This window comes from Eucyclogobius newberryi, unplaced genomic scaffold, assembly GCF_026437365.1.
Source record: "Eucyclogobius newberryi isolate DKJ021-1_F unplaced genomic scaffold, fEucNew1.0.hap1 SCAF_17, whole genome shotgun sequence".
NCBI lineage: Eukaryota > Metazoa > Chordata > Actinopteri > Gobiiformes > Gobiidae > Eucyclogobius > Eucyclogobius newberryi.
Genome location: NW_027315801.1, coordinates 19,189,292 through 19,212,968, shown reverse-complemented (window position 1 = coordinate 19,212,968; position 23,677 = coordinate 19,189,292). Strand labels below are relative to the sequence as shown.

The 23,677-nt window shown below is 43.2% G+C and overlaps 1 protein-coding gene across 1 annotated transcript in view; it reads right to left on the bottom strand.

Moving 5' to 3' along the window:
* LOC140363036 (glutamate receptor U1-like) overlaps positions 1-22,622 on the bottom strand; it is a 28,843-nt gene extending 6,221 nt beyond the window's left edge. The window contains exons 1-7 of the mRNA XM_072449350.1: positions 22,447-22,622; positions 20,213-20,244; positions 17,732-17,911; positions 15,701-15,924; positions 10,466-10,563; positions 1,139-1,356; positions 842-1,061 (exon numbers count right to left, since the gene is read on the bottom strand). Of these exons, the coding sequence (XP_072305451.1) occupies positions 842-1,061; positions 1,139-1,356; positions 10,466-10,563; positions 15,701-15,924; positions 17,732-17,911; positions 20,213-20,244; positions 22,447-22,504 (1,030 nt within the window). The 5' untranslated portion in view covers positions 22,505-22,622. The remainder of the gene's footprint in view (positions 1-841; positions 1,062-1,138; positions 1,357-10,465; positions 10,564-15,700; positions 15,925-17,731; positions 17,912-20,212; positions 20,245-22,446) is intronic.
* Between the last annotated feature and the right edge of the window lie 1,055 nt (positions 22,623-23,677).

Genomic DNA, 23,677 nt, shown 5'->3' with positions numbered 1-23,677 from the left:
TCTGACTAGGGTTACTAGTCAGAGGGGGTCCCGCTTGGGACATGGGGATAAACTGCCCAAAAATAGGCGTGCCAAACTTGTAGTATTATATTAAAGACTAAGGTTAAAACTTGAACTCTAGTTAGTGCCAAATAAGCTTCATCAAAGTATTGGGAAAAGGATGTGAATCCTGTGCAAATATTTCAAAACAACTTTTTCACGCTTTCATTATGGGTATTGTTTGTAGATTATTGTTTGTAGATTTTTGAAGCAAATAATGCATTTTATCCATTTAGGAAGACTGTAACATTAAAAAAAAAATCCTACTGTGAAAACCCAGATGTTACATTATGTGAAAAATATGTAAAAGAGGTTTTAAGAAAAAACTGATTTTTGAAGCTGTAGACCAGGTGAACATGATTCATTTTAATCAATAAAATATCTAGAACAGTGGTTCACAAACTTTTTCCTGCCAACCCAATTTTTCTTATCAGTCACCACTAACGACCCAACCCCCGTTTTTTGTTGTTGAAAATATATGCTTGTAGGCGTACAAAATATGCTTCTTATTGGTAAATTATATTATCTTTAATTATCTTTAAGTGACTGAACTGCTGTTAATTACAAACAAGCGTTTTACTTTGGTATTGGCTTAGGCTCATCTCTTAATTCAAAAAATACTTTCAGCATTGACAGTTTTTCAGAATTAGTAGATGTTTTATGTGTATTTGGAGGAACTGGACTTTGACGGCGGGAGTCCTTCATTGCGCTGAGCGCAAACACTAATTCGCTCTACAACTTCATGAGAACCAATCATCTAGAATACTGAATGTACTGATTCCTGGATGCAGCGCTCACTCACCCCGGGGTGCTGCAATGCTGTAAGCCCGCTCTGACACCACTTCCTCGGAGCGTGTCAGTGAGCAATATCGAGCCACTGCCAGGTCCAGAGACACGGCTTCCCCGATGAAGGCAAATTTCCCCTCTTGAGCCCGCCGCACACCCTCCCCAGTGTTGGCCACGAAGCTCCGCTGCTTCTCCATCTGCTCATACATGCGCTGGTATAGAGCAATCTTGGAGGTCTGCGCTCAGAGTGAAACAAAACATTTAAGAGCACCCCCGGAAAGAGCACCTAGACTGTGGACCGAGGTGCAAGTACCTTGAAGAACTGTGAGGTTGAGCCCCCCTCCACGGCTCCGTACTCGATGACGTCCTGGTTAGCCAGATCACTGAAGGTTCTGATGGATGCATGCTTCTTGTCCGTGTGGATCATGGCATAGAAATTGGCAAAGTAACAGGCCAGGAGCAGTAATGCAAACAGCCACCAGACTGCAATGATCACACGACCAGACACAGCTTTCGGGTGAGGGCCAGCACCTGAAGAAAGCAGGAGAAGACACTGTGAGGTCAGACACATAAACTAGTAAAGTTATTGACAAGTAAGCTAGTACTATTTTTTACAAGAATTGCAGAGAATGATTCTACACTCAAAAGCAGTTACAAAAAGACATATTATGCAAAATCACCTTATATGAGCTTTTAACCACGCTATTATAGTTTTACTTCATGCTTATTACAGAATCAGAATCAGACTGGTTTATTGCCATTTGTCAATGAACAAAATTCACAAACATAGAAACTTGTCCTGGTGATTCGGAGCAACACAAAACAACAACACTGAATACACAACGGCATGATATGTACATAATAAAATAGAAAGTTATGTTGTGAAATAAGAAGTGAACAGTGCAGTGAGTGGTGCTTAGACAGTGTTCATGAGTTCAACGGCAGAGGGAAAGAAACTGTTCCTGTGACGGAAGGTACTGGTCCAGATGGACCGTAGCCTCCTGCCTGAGGGGAGTGGCCTCCTGCCTGAGGGGAGTGGCTTAAATAATCATGTACAGGCCCTGCAGAGATGAAAATTTGCGGTCGATCACCTTCTCAGCAGAGCGCACAATGCGCTGTAGTCTCTGTTTGTCCTTGGCTGTGACTCCAGCGTACCACACGGTGATGGAGGAAGTGAGGATGGAGATGAGGACATATTACTCAGAGTTTAATTTTGAGTGATTCATGTTTGAGAAAACACAATTCTAAGCAATAGTGGCCATACTGACTGGTCAAATCCTGAACTTGTCAGATCTCAGAAAGTAAGCAGGGATGGGCCTGGTTAGTATTTGGATGGAAGACCGCTGGAATGCCAGGTTCCAGAGTAGGGTGATAGTGCGCACTGTTGTTATGTCCTTGGACAAGACACTTCAACCCTCCTTGCCTCCAGTGTCCATGTATGCTCAAAATCAGATTTTTTTTTTAGCCATTGTCAGTGAAAAAAAATCACAGACTAGGAACTTGCTTTGGTGATTTGGTGCAACATAAAACAGGTCAGCTGTGATCGGACATGTTCGTCCCAGAGCCCTGGGGACGTACAGGTCTTGCAGAGATGGAAGTCTGCAGCCGATCACCTTCTCAGCAGAGGGCGCTGTAGTCTCTGTTTGTCCCTGGCTGTGGCTCCAGCGTACCACGCGGTGATGAAGGAGGTGAGGATGGACTCAATGGTGGCTGTGTAGAACTGCACCATCATCACCGCTGGCAGCTTGACTTTCCTCAGCTGCCGCAGGAAGTACATCCTCTGCTGGGCCTTCTTGATAAGGGAGCAGATGGTGGGCTCCCACTTGAGGTCCTCTGTGATGATGGTGCCGAGAAAGTGGAAGTCCACATCCAATGTCTTCTGGGCATTGAACTTCAAAGAGCAGGTTTGGAGAGCTTCAAACTCGGATAGTACGTGGGGATCGGGTGAACCATGGCGTGATCTGAAGAGCCAACAGCAACTCGGGCACGGCACAAAATGCATTGCTGATTGTATAGCAGTGGTCAAGTGTGTTCTCCTCTCTTATTAGACTGTTTGTACTTTGGTAGTTCATGGCTGAGATTCCCCTTTAAAATAAAGTTAAAATAAAGGATGATACACAAGGAGTCCAGGGAGGTCCACTTCACACTCAGAACATGATTCGCAAGCGCGCGCTGTGTCTCTTGCACGTTCGCGCTCAATGGAATGTCAACAACGGCCAGAATGAATGAGGCGAACTCACTTGGAGAGTAGAATGGTTTGCAGTTAATGACAAGATATTCCAGAGAAGGAGAGCAGTGCTTAGCAATCACAGTCACATCTAAAGACCAGGCGTTGTCAATGTAAAAACAGCCCTCCAGATCGACGACGCAGTCTGCGACAGACTCGCTGAGTCACGTCTACGTGAAGCACAAAACAGGAAATTATGAAAAGTCTCTGTTTGGTCTCATCAGCAGCGCCAGTTCATCCAGTTTGTTGGAGAGTGAGTTCACGTTAGAAAGGAAAATCCCAGGTAAGGGCGCTCACTCTTTTATCCAAAAGAAGGACTTATTCTGCAGCAGATGCTAAAGAAAAACTGGTACTAGATCCATAAGAGTTGTGTTTCTGATGGTTAAGAGCTCCTCGGCGGGACCAAGTGTGCACCCTGGATCCCACCAAAATGGAGGAAAAATAACTGTACGACATGGGGAGAGTGAAAGGTAAATGCGCCCACTTGTGACACACGCTCATCTCGGCCGGCTTAAACATTCACGCGGTAGTGTGTGTGTGGGGGCTCAGCGCAACAGAGATACAGGAGCGCGCGGTGCCGTACCGTACCCTCAGTGCCGTTCAACCGGGAACGGGTTGAAAATGAGATGAAAAGGGCAGAAATATACAAGGTGGTCAGATGCAAGCCTTTCAACACCATGGAGTGCGTTTTCTAAAAAGGCCACAGACATTGACATTGAGGTTTTTTTGGGGATCAGGAACTAAACTAGTAACATAATTTAAATACTTGGATGCGTTGTTGGATTCCACACTCTTTCAAAAACATGTCGAAATTAAAATTAAAAATTTAATATTTCCAATTTTAATCACATTAGAAGGTCCCTCACAGATGAAGCCGTTATGACGTTTCTGCATTTTATGATCTTTTCCCATGTAAGCTATTCTATAACGAGCTGGTCTCAGCTCTGATGTTTTCCTTCTATTTTTTTTAACAATAAAATAAAAACAATAACAACAACAATAAACTAGATTCAATTACGCCCACTATTCGCCCTGAACACGCCCAAGCTGTAAAACTAGTGTCACATACAAGTCCATCAGTAAATATAGAAAGGTTCACAGCTGTTGATCAAGAGAGATAACTTCAGCCATTATGTCCTCTAAAAGCTCAACTTACATCCTAGACCCCATTCCAAGCTCCTCAAAGACATTCTCCCCCTAATTATAGACTCTATTCTTACTATAGTAAATACTTCACTAGAATGTGCTTATGTTCCACAGTCCTTCAAACATGAGGTCATTAAACCTCTTCTGAAAAAGCCTAACCTAGATCCTGACCTATTGGTAAACTACAGACCTATTTCAAATCTTCTCTTTGTCTCTAAAATCTTAGAAAAAGTTGTAGTTAAAGAGCTTTGTCGCCACCAACAGGACAATAACTTATGTGAAGTTTTCCAGTCTGGGTTCAGAGCCCACCACAGCAGAGTTCAGAGCTCACCACAGCAGGGTTCAGATCCCACCACTGCAGGGTTCAGAGCCCACCACAGCAGGGTTCAGAGCCCACCAAAGCAGGGTTCAGGGCCCACAACAGCAGGGTTCAGATCCCACCACTGCAGGGTTCAGAGCCCATCACAGCAGGGTTCAGAGCCCACCACAGCAGGGTTCAGAGCCCACCACAGCAGGGATCAGAGCCCACCACAGCAGGGTTCAGAGCCTGGTTCTGACCTCAGCGTTTGACACCATAGACCACAACATTCTATTGCTGAGGTTAGAATGTGATGTAGGTGTTAGAAGCCCCGCCCTCAGGGCTTTACTTCCTATTTATCTGATTGGTACCAGTTTGTTAATGTAGACCAGATCTCCTCACCTTGCTCTAAAGTAACTTATGGTGTGCCTCAGGGGTCAGTACTGGGTCCAGTTGTGTTTACTCTTTACATGCTGCCGTTAGGTCACATTATCAGAAAACACGGCATTAACTTCCACTGCTATGCAGTCACACTCAGCTGTATTTATCAACAAAACCTGATCAGAGCGATCAAGTAGACAGACTTAGTACTTGTGTGAAGGATATAAAAACCTGGATGACACTTAATTATCTGCTTCTTAACCCTGAAAAAAACAAGGTCATTGTGCTGGGCCCTAAACATCTGAGCAGATAGTCACACTGGACTATGTCAGTGTAGCCTCTAGTTCTACTGTAAGAAACCTCAGAGTCGTATTTGACCAGGAGCTCTCATTTCAAGCTCATATAAATCAAGCCTGTAAAACAGACTATTTCCATCTGCATAATATAGATAAAATCAGAAGAATCCGGCCTAAAAGTGATGCTGAAAAACGTAGGAACTAAAAGATGAGGGCACAGTACGCCGGTGCTGGAGTCTCTTCACTTCCTGTCGAGTTTAGAATCAAATTTAAAATCCTACTTCTGACTTACAGAATTAATCAGAAACATTAGCATCACTTTCTAAATACACAGAAGAACTCTTCAAATAACTAGGCACAACCTCATCAACCTTTCTGTCATCTTCTGACAATTCAATATGCTAGTTAATTTCTTCCGTAAAGTTTCTGTTCTGTCCTTCAATTTGTCAATTTTGACGTTGTTTTAGTGGATCCTTTCGCTGAGCATATGCATTAGGCTCCTTCTCCAAATCTTCTCTGCTCTGTGTCCTTTAACTGGTGATTTGATCTGTAGGCTCTTTGGGATCATATTGTTTTGTCTATATACATCTAAGATTGAACCTCAAATGGTTCCTGTTGTCTGCTAAATTTCTGGCTGTGGATTCGAGTTCCCGAACTAGATATCTAGTAGCCTTCAAGAGAGTGCTGGATTTTACACAGACAGCAAGAGAAGCACGGCACAGGAAGAGCAAAGAACGTCAAATCAAGAAGTTTAACATTCTTCTCAGCAGGACAGTAGGAAAGAGACAGACCAATTGGAGAGCAGCAAAAACAATTGGATTAAGAACCTATCAGACCGCGTCCTGTCTCAGGCAGAAAAGGACGGGCTCTCTAAAAGCTCTAAACTTTTCTATCACCTCTAAACACATCCCTACAGAAGACTATATCACAACCACAGAAACGGCCATTAGGAACAACAAAATGACAGAATCGGAGGCTGCAGACCTGAGGTTACGAGTCACATCTACTCTGAAGAGTGCCAAACCGCCTCCCACTAATATCACACCTGAAGAGAGGAAGGCACTTTCAGCACTACAAAAAGATCACAGCATTAACATCCTCCCAGCGGACAAGGAACGCTGCACTGTGATCCTCAACACACCTGATTATGAAGCCAAATTCCACAGCCTCCTCTAGGACACGCCCACAAACGAACGCTTAAAAAGAGATCTGACCAGTGGCTACAAGAAGAAAGTTATAGACTGTTTATAAAAGCTGGAGGAAGAGGAGGTGATAGACAGGCCTCTGTATTACAGACTGTATCCTGGGGAAGCTATTCCATGCATGTATGGCCTCTCTAAAATACACAAAAGAGATGTTCCACTCAGACCCATAGTGTGCAGCACAGACTCCATCACATACAATGTGGCCAAGCATTAACAACTATCTTGGCTCCATTGATGAGGAATTAGGAACATCATGTGGAAAACACATATAATTTTGTGGACAAAGTGAAGCATCTCCAATTGTACCCAGATGACCTCATGGTCTCATATGATCACGTGTCCCTTTTCACCTGCATCCCGACCTCTGAGGCAGTAGCAGCGGTGAGACCAGACTGAAGATGCTACCTACAGGAAAGGACTAAACTGACACCTGAACACATCTGCAAACTTCTGGACATCTGTCTGAACACCACCTACTTTCAATTCCAGAGACAATTTTACAGACAGATTCCCGGCTGTGCCATGGGCTCGCCCATCTCTCCCATAGTGGCCAACCTGTATATGGAACACTTTGAGAAGAAGGCACTGACCTCCTTTTCAGGCATTGTCCCAAAGCTTTGGTTTCGCTACCTTGATGATACATTTGTAACAATCAAGAAACAAGAGCTGGAGCCTTCTCAGAGTACATCAATGCTGTAGACCTGAATATCAGGTTTACAAGAGAAGAAGGCCGCTTGGCCTTTCTTGATTGTTCCACTATCAGAGGAGAGGACGGGAAGCTCCGAATAGAAGTATATAGGAAACCTACACAAACCGATCAGTATCTGTTTCTGCTCTTTGGCTCTAACCACCCACTACAGCACAAGCTCCCCAGGGAGGCGCCCAGGAGGCATCCGGAACAGATGCCCGAGCCACCTCAGCTGGCTCCTCTAGACATGGGAGGAGCAGCGGCTCTACTCCGAGCTCCCCCCGTGTGACTGAGCTCCTCATCCTATCTCTAAGGGAGCACCCAGCCACCCGGCGGAGGAAACTCATTTTCTCGATCTTGTCCTTTCGGTCATTAGCCAAAGCTCATGACCATAGGTGAGGGTAGGAACGTAGATTGACCGGTAAATTAAATTGAGAGCTCTGAGTCTTTAGACTCAGCTCCTTCTTTACCACAACAGATCCGCCTGTCAATCTCACGTTCCATCCTTCCCTCACTTGTGAACAAGACCCCGAGATACAGATAGGACAAATAGTATATCTGTAAAATCGCTTTATAAAATATAAAGTTGTCCTCTTGAAGAGGGGGGGTGGTGGTGGGCAAAAAAAAAGAAGAAGAAAAAAAGTAGTCCCCCATCAACTGATGAGCCTGCCCCTTTTACTGGACACCGAGAAAGGAAGGGAGGTCGTATGAAACCAGCTCATCCTTTATGTAGTCATTAAGACCAAGGAGATAAGCCTCAGTTTGGGCAGAAGAATTCCACTGGCTTTGTAGAGCCCGAGTCCGGAATTCAATAGAATAATTGGAGACTGTGCAACCACCCTGTCTCGTAAACCCAATAACCCTCGCAGAATCTGGACCAGATGACGTTACTCCAAAAACCTTGCCAAGTTCTTCAGCGAAAGCCTGAAATGAGGAGCAAGCAGGAGTTTGCCGCTCCTATTCAGCAGTGGCCCACAAACGAGCTCTCTCTGTGAGATGATTAATGGCAAATGCTACCTTGGCTTTCTCTGTGAAAAACGTATTGGGTTGTAAGGCAAACAAAATGGAGCAATTTATGGGAAATTGATTACACCCATCAGGATCCCCACCATAGCGCTCTGGTGTGCCTACTCGAGGTTCTTAAACTGATACAGGTGGTGTAAAAACAGCAGGAGGTGGAGGAGTAGATGGTCTGGTTTGGGTTGAACCAACTGCTGAGACTAGCTGGTTAACAGTAGCTGCCAGCTGTTGGATCGGAGCTGTCAAACTAGCCATGGTTTGTTCATTAGCTACTGCAGACTGCTAAACTTCGGATGTGGCAGAAAGAAGATGAGTCTGATGTTGCTCCAGACACTTATCTAGTCAATCCAACTGCTCCATTGGGCTCTCCTTCCGTGCAGCTGAGTCCATGCTGGCTTGATTGTACTATCACGCTGGTCAAACGGACTCAAACGCTACATGGAGTGAACTCAAAAGACAAAATGTATAACTAAAACTCCTGTGATGGATAATGAAACAGGAATACCAAAACAGACTAAAAGGTAACTAAAAGTGTCCCAGACAGGGTTCCTTTATTTCAGGAAAAAAACAAATGCAAACAGGTTTCAGATCTGCGATCAGATGGATCAAACTAAAAGTGTCTCCAGCAGAGTAACATGAAACATAAACTTCAGCAGTCTTCATTAAACAGATATTTGTACTAGGCAACAGGAGGCTGAAGGGAGAGAGGGAGCACATATACCCTCCCATAGACTAACAAGGGAAGGGCAGCTGCAGAGAACGGGAAAACAGGGCAGGGAGCGAAATACGAACAGGAGCCGAACAAGAGCTGAACCAGGGAAAACACAAACAAGAACAGACACAGGATCATGAGAAATCTGCTCAGCTTTGAAAACTTCATAACATCTAAAAATGCCTGCCTTATATATAAATGTTTACAAAGAGTGGCTCCACCACCTCTAAAAGATTACATAAAATACAGGAGCACTGAATCGAGACCCCCCAGAGCCATAAGCAGCGGGACTTTGAGGTTCATGCCAGAAAAACTGAGCAACCTTCAGAAGTCTCTTAAAAGAGTGGCTCAGATCATCTCAGTAAGCATTTCATCATATTTAATGCAATACACACTTTAGGGTATGTGCAATAATGGCACGTGCCATAAATACAGCACTTTGAGGTACGTGCAATACATATTGACCTTTATTTAAGCAGGAAAGTCCCACTGAAATTAAGAAACCCTTTGCAGTCCTGGCTCTAGAGGGGATGTTTTAAGTGGTAGAGGAAACCAGAGCACTCGAAGGAAACCTACGTAGACAAGGGGAGAAAATGCAAACACCACACACCCCATCGGGAATCGATCCCTGGACCTTCTTGATGTGAAACGAGCGCATTAAACACTGCACTACTGTGCATCATTTTGACTTTTAATATTGTACGCTCAATACTGTTTCCAGATGACGAACAAATGCGGGATTACACCATATTGTATACTGAAATGAATGATTTATGAGTTGTAAACTAATGTGTTCTGTCAATCATCAATCATGAGTTTGTGGTAGTGAATTGCTCCCGTCATATCTATTGCCCTCGAGGTACTATAGATGTGATGGCTTCTTTCCACTTGGATGGGTCTGAGGTTTTTAAGTGCCAAGTTAAAAGTAGTCAAAAGCATATTTTAGAGCTTTATACCACTCAGAGGTGAATCTATCACTCCTTGATTTATTGTTCTTATTTATTTATTTATTTTCTGTTTATTTTCCAGGCTATAAATAATTGACCCATTTTTGTAATAGGTCAATTTCTTCTTGTATCTTTTTAATTTCCTGTATTACCTGAGGATTACCCTTATTAGCATATTTTACTTCCAGATATGTTAGTTTTTGTTGCAGATCATTTCGCTTTGTATCCTTTTGTTTTTCTTGTGCCAAAGCAATAGCAATAATTTTTCCTCTCAAAATTGCTTTAGCAGCATCTCAGATGATGGAAAGGGAAATTTCAACATCCTCCCGTTAGGGGCGTGGCACTATTGTGCCCATTTCCATTTCAGTCATTTTTTTCCTGTTTTATTGCTCTCACGTTGATTAGTGAAGTGAGTGCGTTACAAGCACTAAGGTTCCTTTCCCTTCAGATATAAATAAGCCCTATATATTTTATAATTTTGCGGAATTTATTATATATTGTTTCTCCAATGCTTTTTGAGCTTGATACATCTGATGTGGGCATAAGTCACCGCCACGGATAAGGATTTCCACAGAGTGGTTTACAATCAGGTTTATGACATCAGTAAAGAAAGTGATAGCGCTCCCTGGTGGAGCAAACACATTTAATAGAGTGAACACCTTTGCATGAATAGCTTCTTTACCAGTAATAATATTTTGTATGTCATTGCAGATGTCTTACCCTGCAGAGTGAGTGCTCCGGTGATGTACCAGAAACTGTACAGCAAAGTAAAGGTTTGCTCATCCTTGTCCGGCTCCACCCACTCAGTTGGACTCATTCTGAAAACAATACACAAATAAATACATTCATAATAATAATAACTAAAACTGCAAGCGGCGATAAGGCCCTTGCCACCGCGAAGAGCACGCCTACATCGCCCTTCTCTCACCCCTTCCTCACAAACAACTCCATAGTACTTCATTCAACATTTTCATGACGGCTCGGCAGTGTTTGTCAGGTTGCAATGGCAACCTGCTTGCAGCTAGAGGCATGCTGTAATCCTTTTTTGTTGTTGTTCCTAATGGTATAACCCAGGTGATTTTCTGCTCCTGGTCCATCTCTGCCTTTATGTTCTGCCTGCGGAAAAGTTCCCAACTACCAAACTACTGCAAGAATTTGTGCATGTATCGTAAGACTTTAAAACGTCAAGCTCTTTAAAACATGGCTGCGCGCTGTTATTTAGTAGGAGTGTGTGTCTCGGGTGTGGTTTGGGTCTCGGGTGTGGTTTGGGTCTCGGGTGTGGTTTGGGTCTCAGGTATGGTTTGGGTCTCGGGTGTGGATTGGGTCTCAGGTATGGTTTGGGTCTCGGGTGTGGATTGGGTCTCGGGTGTGGTTTGGGTCTCGGGTGTGGTTGAGCTGCTGCAGGTAGGCGTTTATTCCTCTAAATGTTACCGTTCCACTGCTATTCTACTTTTTATTTACTGTTGTACTGCCAACCAGATGCTTCTGTGATGGAGCGTGGGGTTTTCTTTGACTAATTTGACTAGAGTGGACCTGGTGAACTTTGCTGTTCGGAGCTAACCTGCCACTGCTTTGATTTTATCATCTCACACAGAATGTCAGATGGTGCTGCACTCATTCATGTGAAACAATGTACCATTTTTATTGGAATGTTTTGACCTTTGATGAAGTCTGACTTTTTAAGGTTAAACTTACTTTGCCTATTTATGTTCAACCTTGGGAATATTTGTTGTAATGACCAGGCCATTGTGTATGCTACAATGGCAAGAAATTAAGAGATACATTTGTTATCTTAAGTTTTGGAACAGGACCACACCCATTTCACGCCCTTCCTGCGGCTTGACTATTTAGTCATCCAAATTATAAAATTTTAATTATTATTAAAACATTGAATTGCTCTAAACTATTAGTTTTCATAAAGTATGCTATATTTTCTGCTGTGGCTGTTAAGTATGGAGCCATCCTGCTGCTTTTGCAAAGACACAGACACTGGACTCTGGACTGGTTTTCAGTTGGTCTTCGTCACATCTGCATTCCTCATCTCTTTCCCTCATCTCTCATTTCCTGTCGAAGTGTATTACACATCCACAATGAATCACCTGTGTGATCTGTTTATCAACAAATGGCAATAAACCCTATTCTGATTCTGATTCTTTGATGCTATTCAGGGCCTTTTGTAATCCAAGTATTTCCATTTTAATATAGTAACTTCTAATTCTGATTCAAGTCCAGTTCACATCAATAACACTCCTCTTGAGTCTTTAGTGACAGCTGTAGGGGGAAGGTGCTGTCAGTGTGACAGGGGGGAGGGCTTAGCTCAATGGGATGCAAATGTGACTCGCCACCGGAATTGTCGGACCATGTCGGCCTCGGTGAAACTGAGAAAAACAGCATTTTACTTTTTTTTCCCCAAATTTGTGATTTTCGTTTTTTTGCAGAATGTGCTAGTTGAAGATATGGACCAGCCATTCGATGTATCAGATAACAGTATTTGCAGCATTAAAAGCATAAATAAAGCCGTTTAAAATGTGGTGTTTTCGGGCGCTCTCTGGACGTGCAGAGGGGTGTGACTGCATTTCCATATGAACAGCTGCGCTATTGTAGTCAGCCAATGGGCTGAGCCGCCAGCCGCATGGCTACTTGATAAGCAGCAACACAGGGAGCAACACGCGCTGTGTAACATCAGTTGAAAAATGGATCCTTCTGCTATCGCTCCGTAACTTTGACTGCAAATGTTACTCAAGAAGAAAAGAAAATTCTCTACTCTCAAGCAAATCGTGTAGCGGGAAACTCACTCCAGAACTCATGTACAAGCTACGGAGCGACTCATTAGCAGCAGAAAGAGAGTGGCAGGATATGAGGATTATCGGACATATGGAAGCAAACAGACGTTCTGTCGTAACTTCTGAGCTGACGACGTCCACGAAAAAGCCCCAGAAGAAGCGCAAGTTTGCCCGGACAAGCTTTTTCATAGGAGGCACGGAAGTCTGAAGAAGTACTTTCCTGTTCCTCATGGCGTAAGTAATGATTAATATTAAATACGCCTGTTTTAGTGTGCTGTTGTGGTCGTGTTAGTGTTGTGAGTGCCTGTTTTGTTGAGCCATCACAAGCTAGCTAGCCACGTAGCGCCGCTAGCCCCGGCCGTGTCCCGCTCCTCCGCGTTTCAAGTCTTAAATACGACGTAAACGTCATAATGTGAATAATGCAGAATAAATGGCATCACAAACACGCTTGAAAGTTATGTTTTGGTGTGCTGTTGTGGTCGTGTTTGTGCTGTGAGTGCCTGTTTTGTTGAGCCATCACAAGCTAGCTAGCCACGTAGCGCCACTAGCCCCGGCCGTGTCCCGCTCCTCCGCGTTTTAAGTCTTAAATACGACGTAAACGTCAGAATGTGAATAATGCAGAATAAATGGCATCACAAACACGCTTGAAAGTTATGTTTTGGTGTGCTGTTGTGGTCGTGTTTGTGTTGTGAGTGCCTGTTTTGGTCTAAACCTGGTGAGCCATGATATCACAAGCTAGCTAGCCATGAAGCGTGTTATTCCCATATTACTGTCAACCCTAATCCTTTTTTTCCCCCTTTTCAGAATTGGCAAAGACACCCTGACTGACATAATTAAACACTATGATGAAAATGGAGCAACACCACGGTTGAGGAAGAAGCGTGCACAGCCACGTTCACGCAGGTTCATCAGCCATGAAGTCATCCACACCGTTGTAGAGTTTATCAAAAACTATGCAGAAGTCCATTCCATAATGCTACCTGGTCGACATCCTGGTCATAAGGACTGGCATGTGAAGTTGCTCCCAACCCATGTGACTAAGGCCTCAGTTTGGCGTCTCTACGTGAAGTCTGCTAAGGAGCTTGGTAAGTGTAAAACATTATTTTGGTGATTTTCATGTTTTAATGATTAGAGTATAATTAACCATAAGCAACATCTGTTTTTTAGGTGAGCCTGCAGTTTGTAAATCAAGCTTCAGATCACTGTGGAAACAGCTTCTCCCACACATCAGAAGCTGCAGGCCACGCACAGATCTCTGTTGGCAGTGTCAGAGCAACAACGAGCAGCTGATACGAAGTACAAATGTCCCAGATGAAAGAAAATCTGAAGTTGTTTTTGTTTCTTCAACAACTTCGGGGTTGGAGAAAAATACGTGGATCTTCATTGTGACAACTGCAGTGGCCAAAACAAAAACAATTTCATGTTGTGGTATGCTGCCTGGCGTGTTGGACACAAGCTTCACCACACAATGGACATCCACTTCCTCATTGCTGGCCACACGAAATTCTCCCCTGATTGTGGCTTTGGACTTATCAAGCAAGCATACATGAAGACCAGGGTTGACACTTTGGAAGACATCGCTGAGGTTAGTTTATGTTATTTGACTACTGTAATGTGTAAACATTAGCCTGGCAAAACTTCAGTGCAGATATTTTTCTTCTGTTCTAATTTTTTTTTACATTGTCGCCCTTGTCATCAGGTAGTGGAAAACAGCTCTCCTGACAGTCACCTGTGAACCAGTGGAATTTCAGCTACTACGCACTACAGCTGTTCTGCCTCCGGTTGACAATCTCCATGTCCTGGTCCCACCTGGACTGAACATTGACAGGCAGACCTACCTGCATGAAAAAATCAGGCCTTTCTGTGCTGACGAGGCAAAAGACATCACATGCCCAGCGCCGAGAGTCACAGCACAGAAGACGAATGTGCAAAAGAGGCTGCGGACGTAATTGGACTCTGATGGTGTACCTATGATGTCTATTATCTCATATGTTGCAGTTCGTATACCTGGCCCTGGCATCTGTTTATAAGAGTTCTTCTATTGAGGGTGTTTTTTAAACTTCCTATAAATTATCTGTCCTTTCCCCCTGTATCTACTGCGTTGTAACATTAAAGGCTATCTTATCTTATCTTTTGTTGTTTGTGTTGAATCATTCAGTGCACCATTGTTGGTGCACTGAATCACCTGTGAATTATGTTTACCGACAAATGCAATGAACCCTTTTCTCATTCTGATTCTTTGATTCTATTCAGGGCCTTTTGTAATCCAAGTATTTCCATTTTAATATAGTAACTTCTAATTCTGATTCAAGTCCAGTTACCATCAATAACAACACTCCTCTTGAGTCTTCAGTGACAGCTGTAGGGGGAGGTGGTGTCAGTGTGATAGGGGGGAGGGCTTATCTCAATGAGATGCAAATGAGCCCCCCTGTGACTCTGGGCTCACTCCGGTGAGAAACTTTGGAAGCCGTTTTCTCAGTGAATGGGTTTGAGAGTTGTATACATTCAAATGACCACAACTTACTCAAATATTATCAGATCTACATGAGTGAGACATCATTGGAAAGCTTTGAATTCACACTTTCAGAATCTGTGAATAACTCAAAATGTCTCCGGGTAGACATGTAACTGGATTGGCCACGTTCAGTCACAAATGAGCCCCCCTGTGACTCTGGGCTCACTCAGGTGAAAAACTTTAGAGGCCGTTTTCTCAGTGAAAGATTTTGAGAGTTGTATACATTCAAATGACCACTACTAAAATATTATCAGATGTGCATGAGTGAGACATCATTGGAAAGCTTTGAATTCACACTTTCAATAACTCAAAATGTCCCCGGGTTGACTTGTAACTGGTTTATCCACGGTCGGTCACAAATGCACATATTTGATTAAACCTAAGGCCTGAATTAGTGTTGGTTAGACCCAGGATTATTTCTTTCATGGAACAATTTTAGGCTTAAGGTGGAGCTGGAGCCAGTTTCGCCCAGGATTTCTGGATAAGCCTTGACTTGTTAAGCGACTTGGATGGAAGACCCCCAAAGTCATAATTCTGGCAACCCAAAGTGTGAGGCTTATTCTGTTTTCTAACTGGATAATAAAAACATTTAATTTTTATTTTTTGATATCAACAACACCCAGCATTTAAAGGCTAAATTTAAAATCCCGGACTCACCTGGACACAAGGAAGATGCAGAGTCCGGTGAGGAGGAAGGCAATGAGCAGTCCCACCCACATGTCGGCGGTGAAGGGAGCCAGCAGGCTGAGGGAGCTCTCGTGGGACACTAGCTCTTTGTTGAGGAGGAAGCCCAGGCCCGTCTGGAGGAATGGGGTGCTCATGTCCACGTGATGCTCCCGGACAGAGGTGAGGGTGAGGGGGGCCACTGCCAGGTCGGCCTCCTGATGGGGGGGAATCATGTTGGATATAAAATGGCATCACATTTTTTTGTATTTATTTTTGGCATAACATTTCAGTTCAAAGTATAACACTCGTTACCATTAGATCAGTGGTTGGACTTCTGAGTGGGAGTAGGGCTGTGTAATTCATCTAGTTTTTATTCAATCAAGATTAAACCATTCGAAATGGAGAGGTCAACAGCCAATCGTCTGTCAGTAAAACAGTCATTTGGAGCAGAGGACAGACTTGGCAGATCAAATTGACTTAATCCCCCCCCTCAAATTACACATATTACATACTTATTTGTGATTTTAACCCTGTTCTAGATTGTTCCCTCATAAAAAAGTATAACTTTGCTTCATTCACACTAGTTTGATGAATCCTTGTTAGAAGAGTGTCAAAAACACTTTGTTCTGAATCTCTTTCATAACTGACATTTTCTTGATTTGTGGCTCTGAGAATCTGTTTTTTAAGTCTTTTAAGTTTTAAGTGTTTCATTTCCAGATTTGTTCTGTGAATTTCTCTCGTCCAATCACAATCTGCGCTCCGATGCCAGGAAGTAAACAGGCTGTGTGTAATCCCCTCTGCAGCCAGTAGATGGCGCCAAACACAGGTGGTCCCGAGGTAAATAGCAGTGAGGCTGCCCCAAATAAATCGTCTGTTTGCTGTAACCCGACCCAACATTTTTCAAGTGAGTCGGTCGGTAGGTAAATTATTATATTTGTTACTTTGAAGGCAAAAAAAAAAGATCAAAACTTTGGAGTGACCGCCAGGGGTCCAGGCTTCAACAGTCCAGGGGTCGGGCTTCAACAGTCCAGGGGTCGAGCTTCAACAGTCCAGGGGTCAGGCTTCAACAGTCCAGGGGTCGGGCTTCAACAGACCAGGGGTCAGTCAGGCTTCAACAGTCCAGGGGTCCGGCTTCAACACTCCAGGTGTCGAGCTTCAACAGTCCAGGGGTCAGGCTTCAACAGTCCAGGGGTCGGGCTTCAACAGTCCAGGGGTCTTAGGAAAGACCGGTCGGTGAGTCGGCGAAATAGTTGAGAAATAAAATAATTTGGGGTTGTTTGAACTAAATGGCTAGTTTTGTACCGGGTCGGTCGGGTTACGGCACACAGACATATTATTTTGCTCAACCTGGTCAAAAAGTATTTTTTTGTAAATTGTTTTGTAAACGTTCCAAACTAAAGGTACTCAAGAGCACCTTAGTGAACCTTTAGCATGTACTCAAGAGCACCTTATGAACCTTTAGCATGTACTCAAGAGCACCTTAGTGAACCTTTAGCATGTACTCAAGAGCACCTTTGTGAACCTTTAGCATGTGCTTTAAATGGCGATGTTTGTGCTTCATTCTTTTTCCAGAATGACAGGAATGTGTTAGGCAAAACAATCATGTCCTCCAAAAGATTGCAGTACAGTTATAATCAGTAGTACTATTAAAAAATAGTGATATTAACAATTTGGGACAGTAGTTAAACTAAAGTTATTACTTGTAAATTGGGGATTTAAAATATGAACTGTCCAGAGCTGAGTTGCATTTGCAAAGCATTCCAGTTTTGTTGTAATTAAGATGAAGATTGAAGGAGACAGGGTCAGCTTGGGTCAGACCTGGGTCAAAGATGCACATGCACGTTTCTACCTAGAATGTTCCACAGTCATTAAACTTACCTACACCTACCACTTCAAGTAAGATCTGTGAACGAGTGAGCTGATTTGCAGTAACAAATATATTTTGTACCAATAAAAAACACATGTAATTGAATAAATGTAAGTCAAGGTAATGTCCCCACAAAGTGTGGAAACTGGACCCACCCCTCTGACCACTTCTCCGATCATGCCGTTCCAGTGGCCGCTCTGGTCCATGACCCCGTAGCGTCCGTCCTTCACCAGGTGGATCTTGTAGGTGAAGCCCACTCGTTTGGACAGTTCAGTGAGCAGGTCCATGCAGAATCCCTCCAGCTCACTGCCACGGCTCATGGCGTACGGCTCCTCCTGCAACACAACCACCATCACCATCAACTGCAACATGTCATTTTACAATCAAAGGTTTGTATGGATCATTCTTTAAACTTTTGTTGAGTTTTACATGGAAGGAGAAAATAAATGTGACCATTTACTCTGAACAAGTGATGTGCCAAAAAGTCACATCACGTTTACCCGTGAGTCTAGTTATCTATTTAGTTTATCACAATTCTTGCACACAGTATCTATATGAGGTAACACCACAGCAGTGTCTGTGTGAAAAGCATCACATCACAGTTTGTTTTACCGTTTTCATTTCTAGGCCCATATTATAATTTGGGAAAAAAAGTAGATAATTTATGTCTAATAATAATATAGACCAGTGGCTCTCCAAGTACCAGCAGACTAATCAAGGTATTTTTAAGGTATTTAAACTGGGATGACCCAAAAGAACCAGTGAGGCAGTGAGTGCCCCACTGCACAGTGGGGCACATGTGCAGTGGGGCGGCACATGCGCAGTGGGGCGGCACATGCGCAGTGCCGCCCCACTGCGCATGTGCCCCACTGCACATGTGCCGCCCCACTGCGCATGTGCCGCCCCACTGTGCATGTGCCGCCTCACTACGCATGTGCCGCCCCACTGAACATGTGCCCCACTGTGCAGTGGGGCACTCACTGCCTCACTGCACATGTGTAGTGGGGCACACATGTGCAGTGGGGTGCCCATGTGCAGTGGGGGGCACATGTGCAGTGGGGGGCACATGTGCAGTGGGGGGCACATGTGCAGTGGGGCGGAGTGGGGCACCTGTGCAGTGGGGTGGCACATGTGCAGTGGGGTGGCACATGTGCAGTGGGGCACATGTGCAGTGGGGCACATGTGCAGTGGGGCACATGTGCAGTGGTGCGGCACATGTGCAGTGGGGCACATGGTTTGAGGCTGTGTTGTTCTCAGAGGGCATGTGCAGAGCTCTAAAACAAGATGCTGCTGCTGCTCTGGTTCTAAAAGTTCCTGTTAGAGAGTGGAACGTGAACGGGCCTCTGAACACGCCCACAGACTGAGCAGCTGCAGAAGAAGAACAATGATGCTTGCCACAGCGGCCTCTGGAAGCCACTAAAAGACACCGAGACTTCAGCTGCACAAGTTTGAAGAAAACAGGCTTCTTTGAATATATTTCAGAACAATTTAAATATAGTTGTGACACATGGACATTTTACTGCTGCTATTTTTGCCCCTTTCATTTTCATAAGACTTAAATGTTCTTAACTACAAAGTGTTCTAAATGGGACTGCAGTAAAAGAAGGATCTCCACTTTAGGGTTTATAATTCATGATAGGTAGTAATGTAGAACTAGAATTTGTAATGGCTGAAGCCATTGCTGGAGTGTCTGCATTCTTGCTAAAAGTGTATAATAGTACAACATGTGTGTAAGTACTAATTTGTTGAAGTGTGAAGTTGTTTGAAGTAGTTTAATTGTGTAAAATAGCCGCATTTGTGTAAGTCCTTTTTTGTGTAAAAGTCCTTTTTTGTGTAAAAGTCCTTTTTGTGTAAAAGTACTTTTTTGTGTAAAAGTACTTTTTTGTGTAAAAGTACTGCATGTGTGTAAGAGTACTACATGTGTGTACGAGTACTATGTGTGTAAGGTTTAATTTGTTGAAGTGTGAAGTTGTGTACAGTAGTTTAATTGTGTAAAATTCCTGAATTTGTGTAAAAGTAATTTTTTGTGTAAAAGTACTGCATGTGTGTAAAAGTACTACATATTTGTAAAAGTACTACATGTGTGTAAGAACCAATTTGTTTAATTCTGAACGTGTTGAAAGTGTTTTGAAGTGTGGAAGGGTTAACATTTGTTGAAAAACTGAATTGTGTTCAATGCCCCATTCATTTCAATGGGGAAAAAGTACTTTTGAAAATACTGCAAAAAGTACAAGTAGTACAAATGTCAAAAGTAATAGCAATAATGAGACAGTGAAAACGATCGGTCGAAAAGTGTCAAAATACTGATACTTTTGCAAATACTGCAAAAAGTACAAGAAGTATCAATGTCAAAAGTAATAGCACACGTAATACTGTGAAAGCAATCGTAATGAGGTATAACATGTTGAAATCGGTTAAAGCGTTAAGGAGTTGAAACGCGTAGAATGGAAAATACAATAATAAAAAACATTAGAACATATAGCGTCTGCGTGACATCACGCAGACTCTCAATAAGTCTATAAAAACAATGTTTGAAGAGTCAGTCCAAACAGAGTCAAGTCTATAAGAATCAGATTTGTTTCTGTTACTGCTGTGGCTCTGTGTTGTGAATGTTCAAATACGAAGGAGAAGAGTACCTTTATAGTGGTGATGGATAGCTCCTTAAAATCTGAAATGGAAAAACAAAGATGTGTTTAAATCTGGACAGCATTAAAGTCACTGTAATGAGGCGTGACAGTCAGAGGCGATTAAACACGCTCCTGTCTGGGCCAAAGCGCCTTTATCCGGAGTCTGCCATAAATAAGCCACTGCCTCACAAAGAGCAGCTTGTTGTTGGTTGTTTTTGGGGAGAAGGACCAGGGTTCTTTTGGGCCCCGTGGGGTGATCAAAGGGGCCCCTCCTTCAGGATGTTTTCCAGCTTTGTTTCTCAAGTATCAGAGCTGCGATGGATCCCACAGCCCCGCTTTTGTCTGCGGCTGGGACCAGTCATGTTCCCCAAGACTCTAGAGAGTGCCAGGATTGCTCCAAACCATGTCCAAACCCAGTCCAACCCCAGTCCAACCCCAGTCCAACCCCAGTCCAAACCCAGTCCAAACCCAGTCCAACCCCAGTCCAAACCCAGTCCAACCCCAGTCCAACCCCAGTCCAAACCCAGTCCAAACCCAGTCCAACCCCAGTCCAACCCCAGTCCAAACCCAGTCCAACCCCAGTCCAAACCCAGTCCAAACCCAGCTGACAGATCTGAATGGGTCACATGGGGGCTATGGCAGTCCATGTCCGAGCCCAGCAAGACTTTGGCCCCTCCGCTGGTGAGAACAGCCCAGGGCTCTGAGAGGGCTCCAGTGATGAGTGCTGCCAACATGGATGGAGTCAAGAGAGAGACGTGACCCTTGCTGTGGTCAGCCAAAGCACTGCATGGTCTGACACTGCCCCAGTGCACACAACAGGATCTATACTTGTTTTGATGGACATTCTGAAATAGTTTATTTGCAAAAACAGATACGGAATATGCGTTTGTATTGAATCCAAACTCTGCTGAGTTTTACCGATACCAAAATCCCTCGGGGGCGAAACAATAATTCAAACTCTTGCCGAGGGAATGGTTTGTGTTTTCTCTTTAGTTTTAGATTTGAAAAATAATAATGTCTGTAGAATTAATATCGATTCAAAGTAGTAAGTACATTTAAAGAAAGGTGGAATGATGGAAAGGTTTTGGCCGTTTTTGGTAAACTCAACAACACAAAGATGACAATATAATGTCAGCTTCTGAGGATTTGTCTTTTTTTTTTCATTCAAAGGGAAAAGTTTAACCAACTTTCTAGATGTTAAAACGTTGTTCTATTATCATTAGCTTACTCAGCGTTGTATTTTTCATTCTTGCATGTTTGATTCATCCTGTACTGTCCTGCATCTGAGGCTGGAGAGCACAGAAAATGTCTCCTCTGCTTTTACTGATTCTGGGTCAAACATGTAGCGTTCAAATAATGTCACATTAAAGAAATAAAAACACTTTTGAAAAGAAAGTCAATGATGTCTAGTCAATGAATTCTGTATTGAAGTCATTCTAGAATCTAGATAAATAATGTGGTTTACAATTAACACAATTGAAAATAATGATCTACACGTTATAGCTTAATACTAAATACCAGAAACAAGTATGTCTTATTTAAATGGCACTTAACTGTACACTTGCTGGTCTATAATGACCTTTGCAACAATAGAAAGAAAATGATAGGGATTGAGAAGATGCATCCAGTATCTCATAATATGTATTCAGTCATGCATGCATTGTAACTATTAGAAAGTGTTACCTGTAAAACAGATTCTATTCTGCTTAGCACAGAATGTAACCCACTCTGAAGAAAAACATTTTAATTGTTCCTACTTTTCTGCTTAACAGTAAAGACAAAACACTGACTGAAAATGGGAAGAATATGGTACCAAAAGTTGGTACATTATTACCTGAAATCTTCCTAAAGTATTTCAAACTACTTGGTCCTCTCTTTTTGAGGTGAATACAGTCAGTACATGTAGGATGTTGATGTGTAACAGCAGAACAAAAGCAGCAGATGGTTTAGTCAGACATGTTCCCAGCAGATTATTAGCATATTAGCATACATGAAGCTGTTGTCCACTATGGAGATTAGTATTAATATTTGAATAGGTATACTTATTAATTCATGCCGAGTTTGAGGCTTTGGTATGAAGCCATAGAAGAAAAAAGGTTTTTAGTCTAGTTAACCCCCATTTTTATACAACAAAACCAAAACAATAATGCTAATAATTAAAATATATTGGTTCTAGCAATAAACATGAAGTGATCTTTTTTCCCCCACAAAACTTGAAGCGACTCTTGGAACATGACCCTTACCTCCGCTTGTAGCCAAAGCGCAGAGAGCAGCCAGCACCAGACCCACGCAGCTCATCATGTTGTCTCGAGCAGAATGAGGTTTTGGGCGGTGGTCAGTGGTCAGCTCAGGCTCTTGGTCTGTGGTGTGGTCTAGTTCTCAGGCTGAGATCTCCTCCTCTGTGTAGGGCAGACTTCACAGCAGCTGCAGTGGAGACACGGGCCGAGTGGGGAGGCTTCTGAGGATGGGGCCTTAAAAGGGGGGCCGGGAGAAAAAGCATGTGACTTTTGGATCAAACCATTTTATCATGGTGATAAGCAAAATATAAGTTTGGAATTATATCTAAACAATACGGAACATAAGCCTACAGGTTCAAAAGTTAAGTATTTTACATTTGGGTAGTAAATTAATGCAGGCATGACAATTGTTTTGGGTGATGGTTACGCAACAGTGCATTTCCCATGCACTGTTGCGTAACCATCACCCAAAACAATTGGGTGGAGGGGGTAGATGTATGATGAGTGGACACTGACCATATTCTTTACATGGGTCAATCCTCCATTAGCAAGATATAAAGGCAACCTCAACAATTCTAAAAGCAGAAGAAAATATCCAATAATATACTGACAATAAAAGCTATTAAATGTAATGTTTTTTTTTTATATATTTTAATAGTACTTAAACAAATACTTATAGAGTTAGTACTTTTACAAACGTACATATAGTTACATAAGTAAATATCCTTATACAACAAACTCTGAAATGTATCGTGGAAATTAAAATAAGGACATTCTCGAAAATGTCGGAGTATGCGCAATAATTTCATCAAACACGGTGTCCCGGATGAACCAAGTGAGACCTATCAGAAAACGGAGGATTTGGCAAAAACTTTCATAACCACTCACCTGAAAATTGGTACGACAGCGGTACAATCCATCGGTTTGGACGTGGTCATCCGATTGGGAATAAGCAGAATAAACAAGGACAGGCTTGACTCCATAAAACTGATCAAGTTTGCGGACGACTCCACCCTCATCGGGCTCATCTGGGACGGGGATGAGTCTGTCTAAAGGAGGTGGACCGGCTGGTGTCCTGGTGCAGCGGTAACAACCTGGAGTTCAACGCCCAGAAGACAGTCGAGATGATCGTGGACTTCAGGAAAGTCACAGCCCCCCAGCCCCCCCTCACCATCTCCCATCTCCACTGTGGCCTCCCTCCGCTTTCTCAGCATCATCATCACCCAGGACCTCAAGT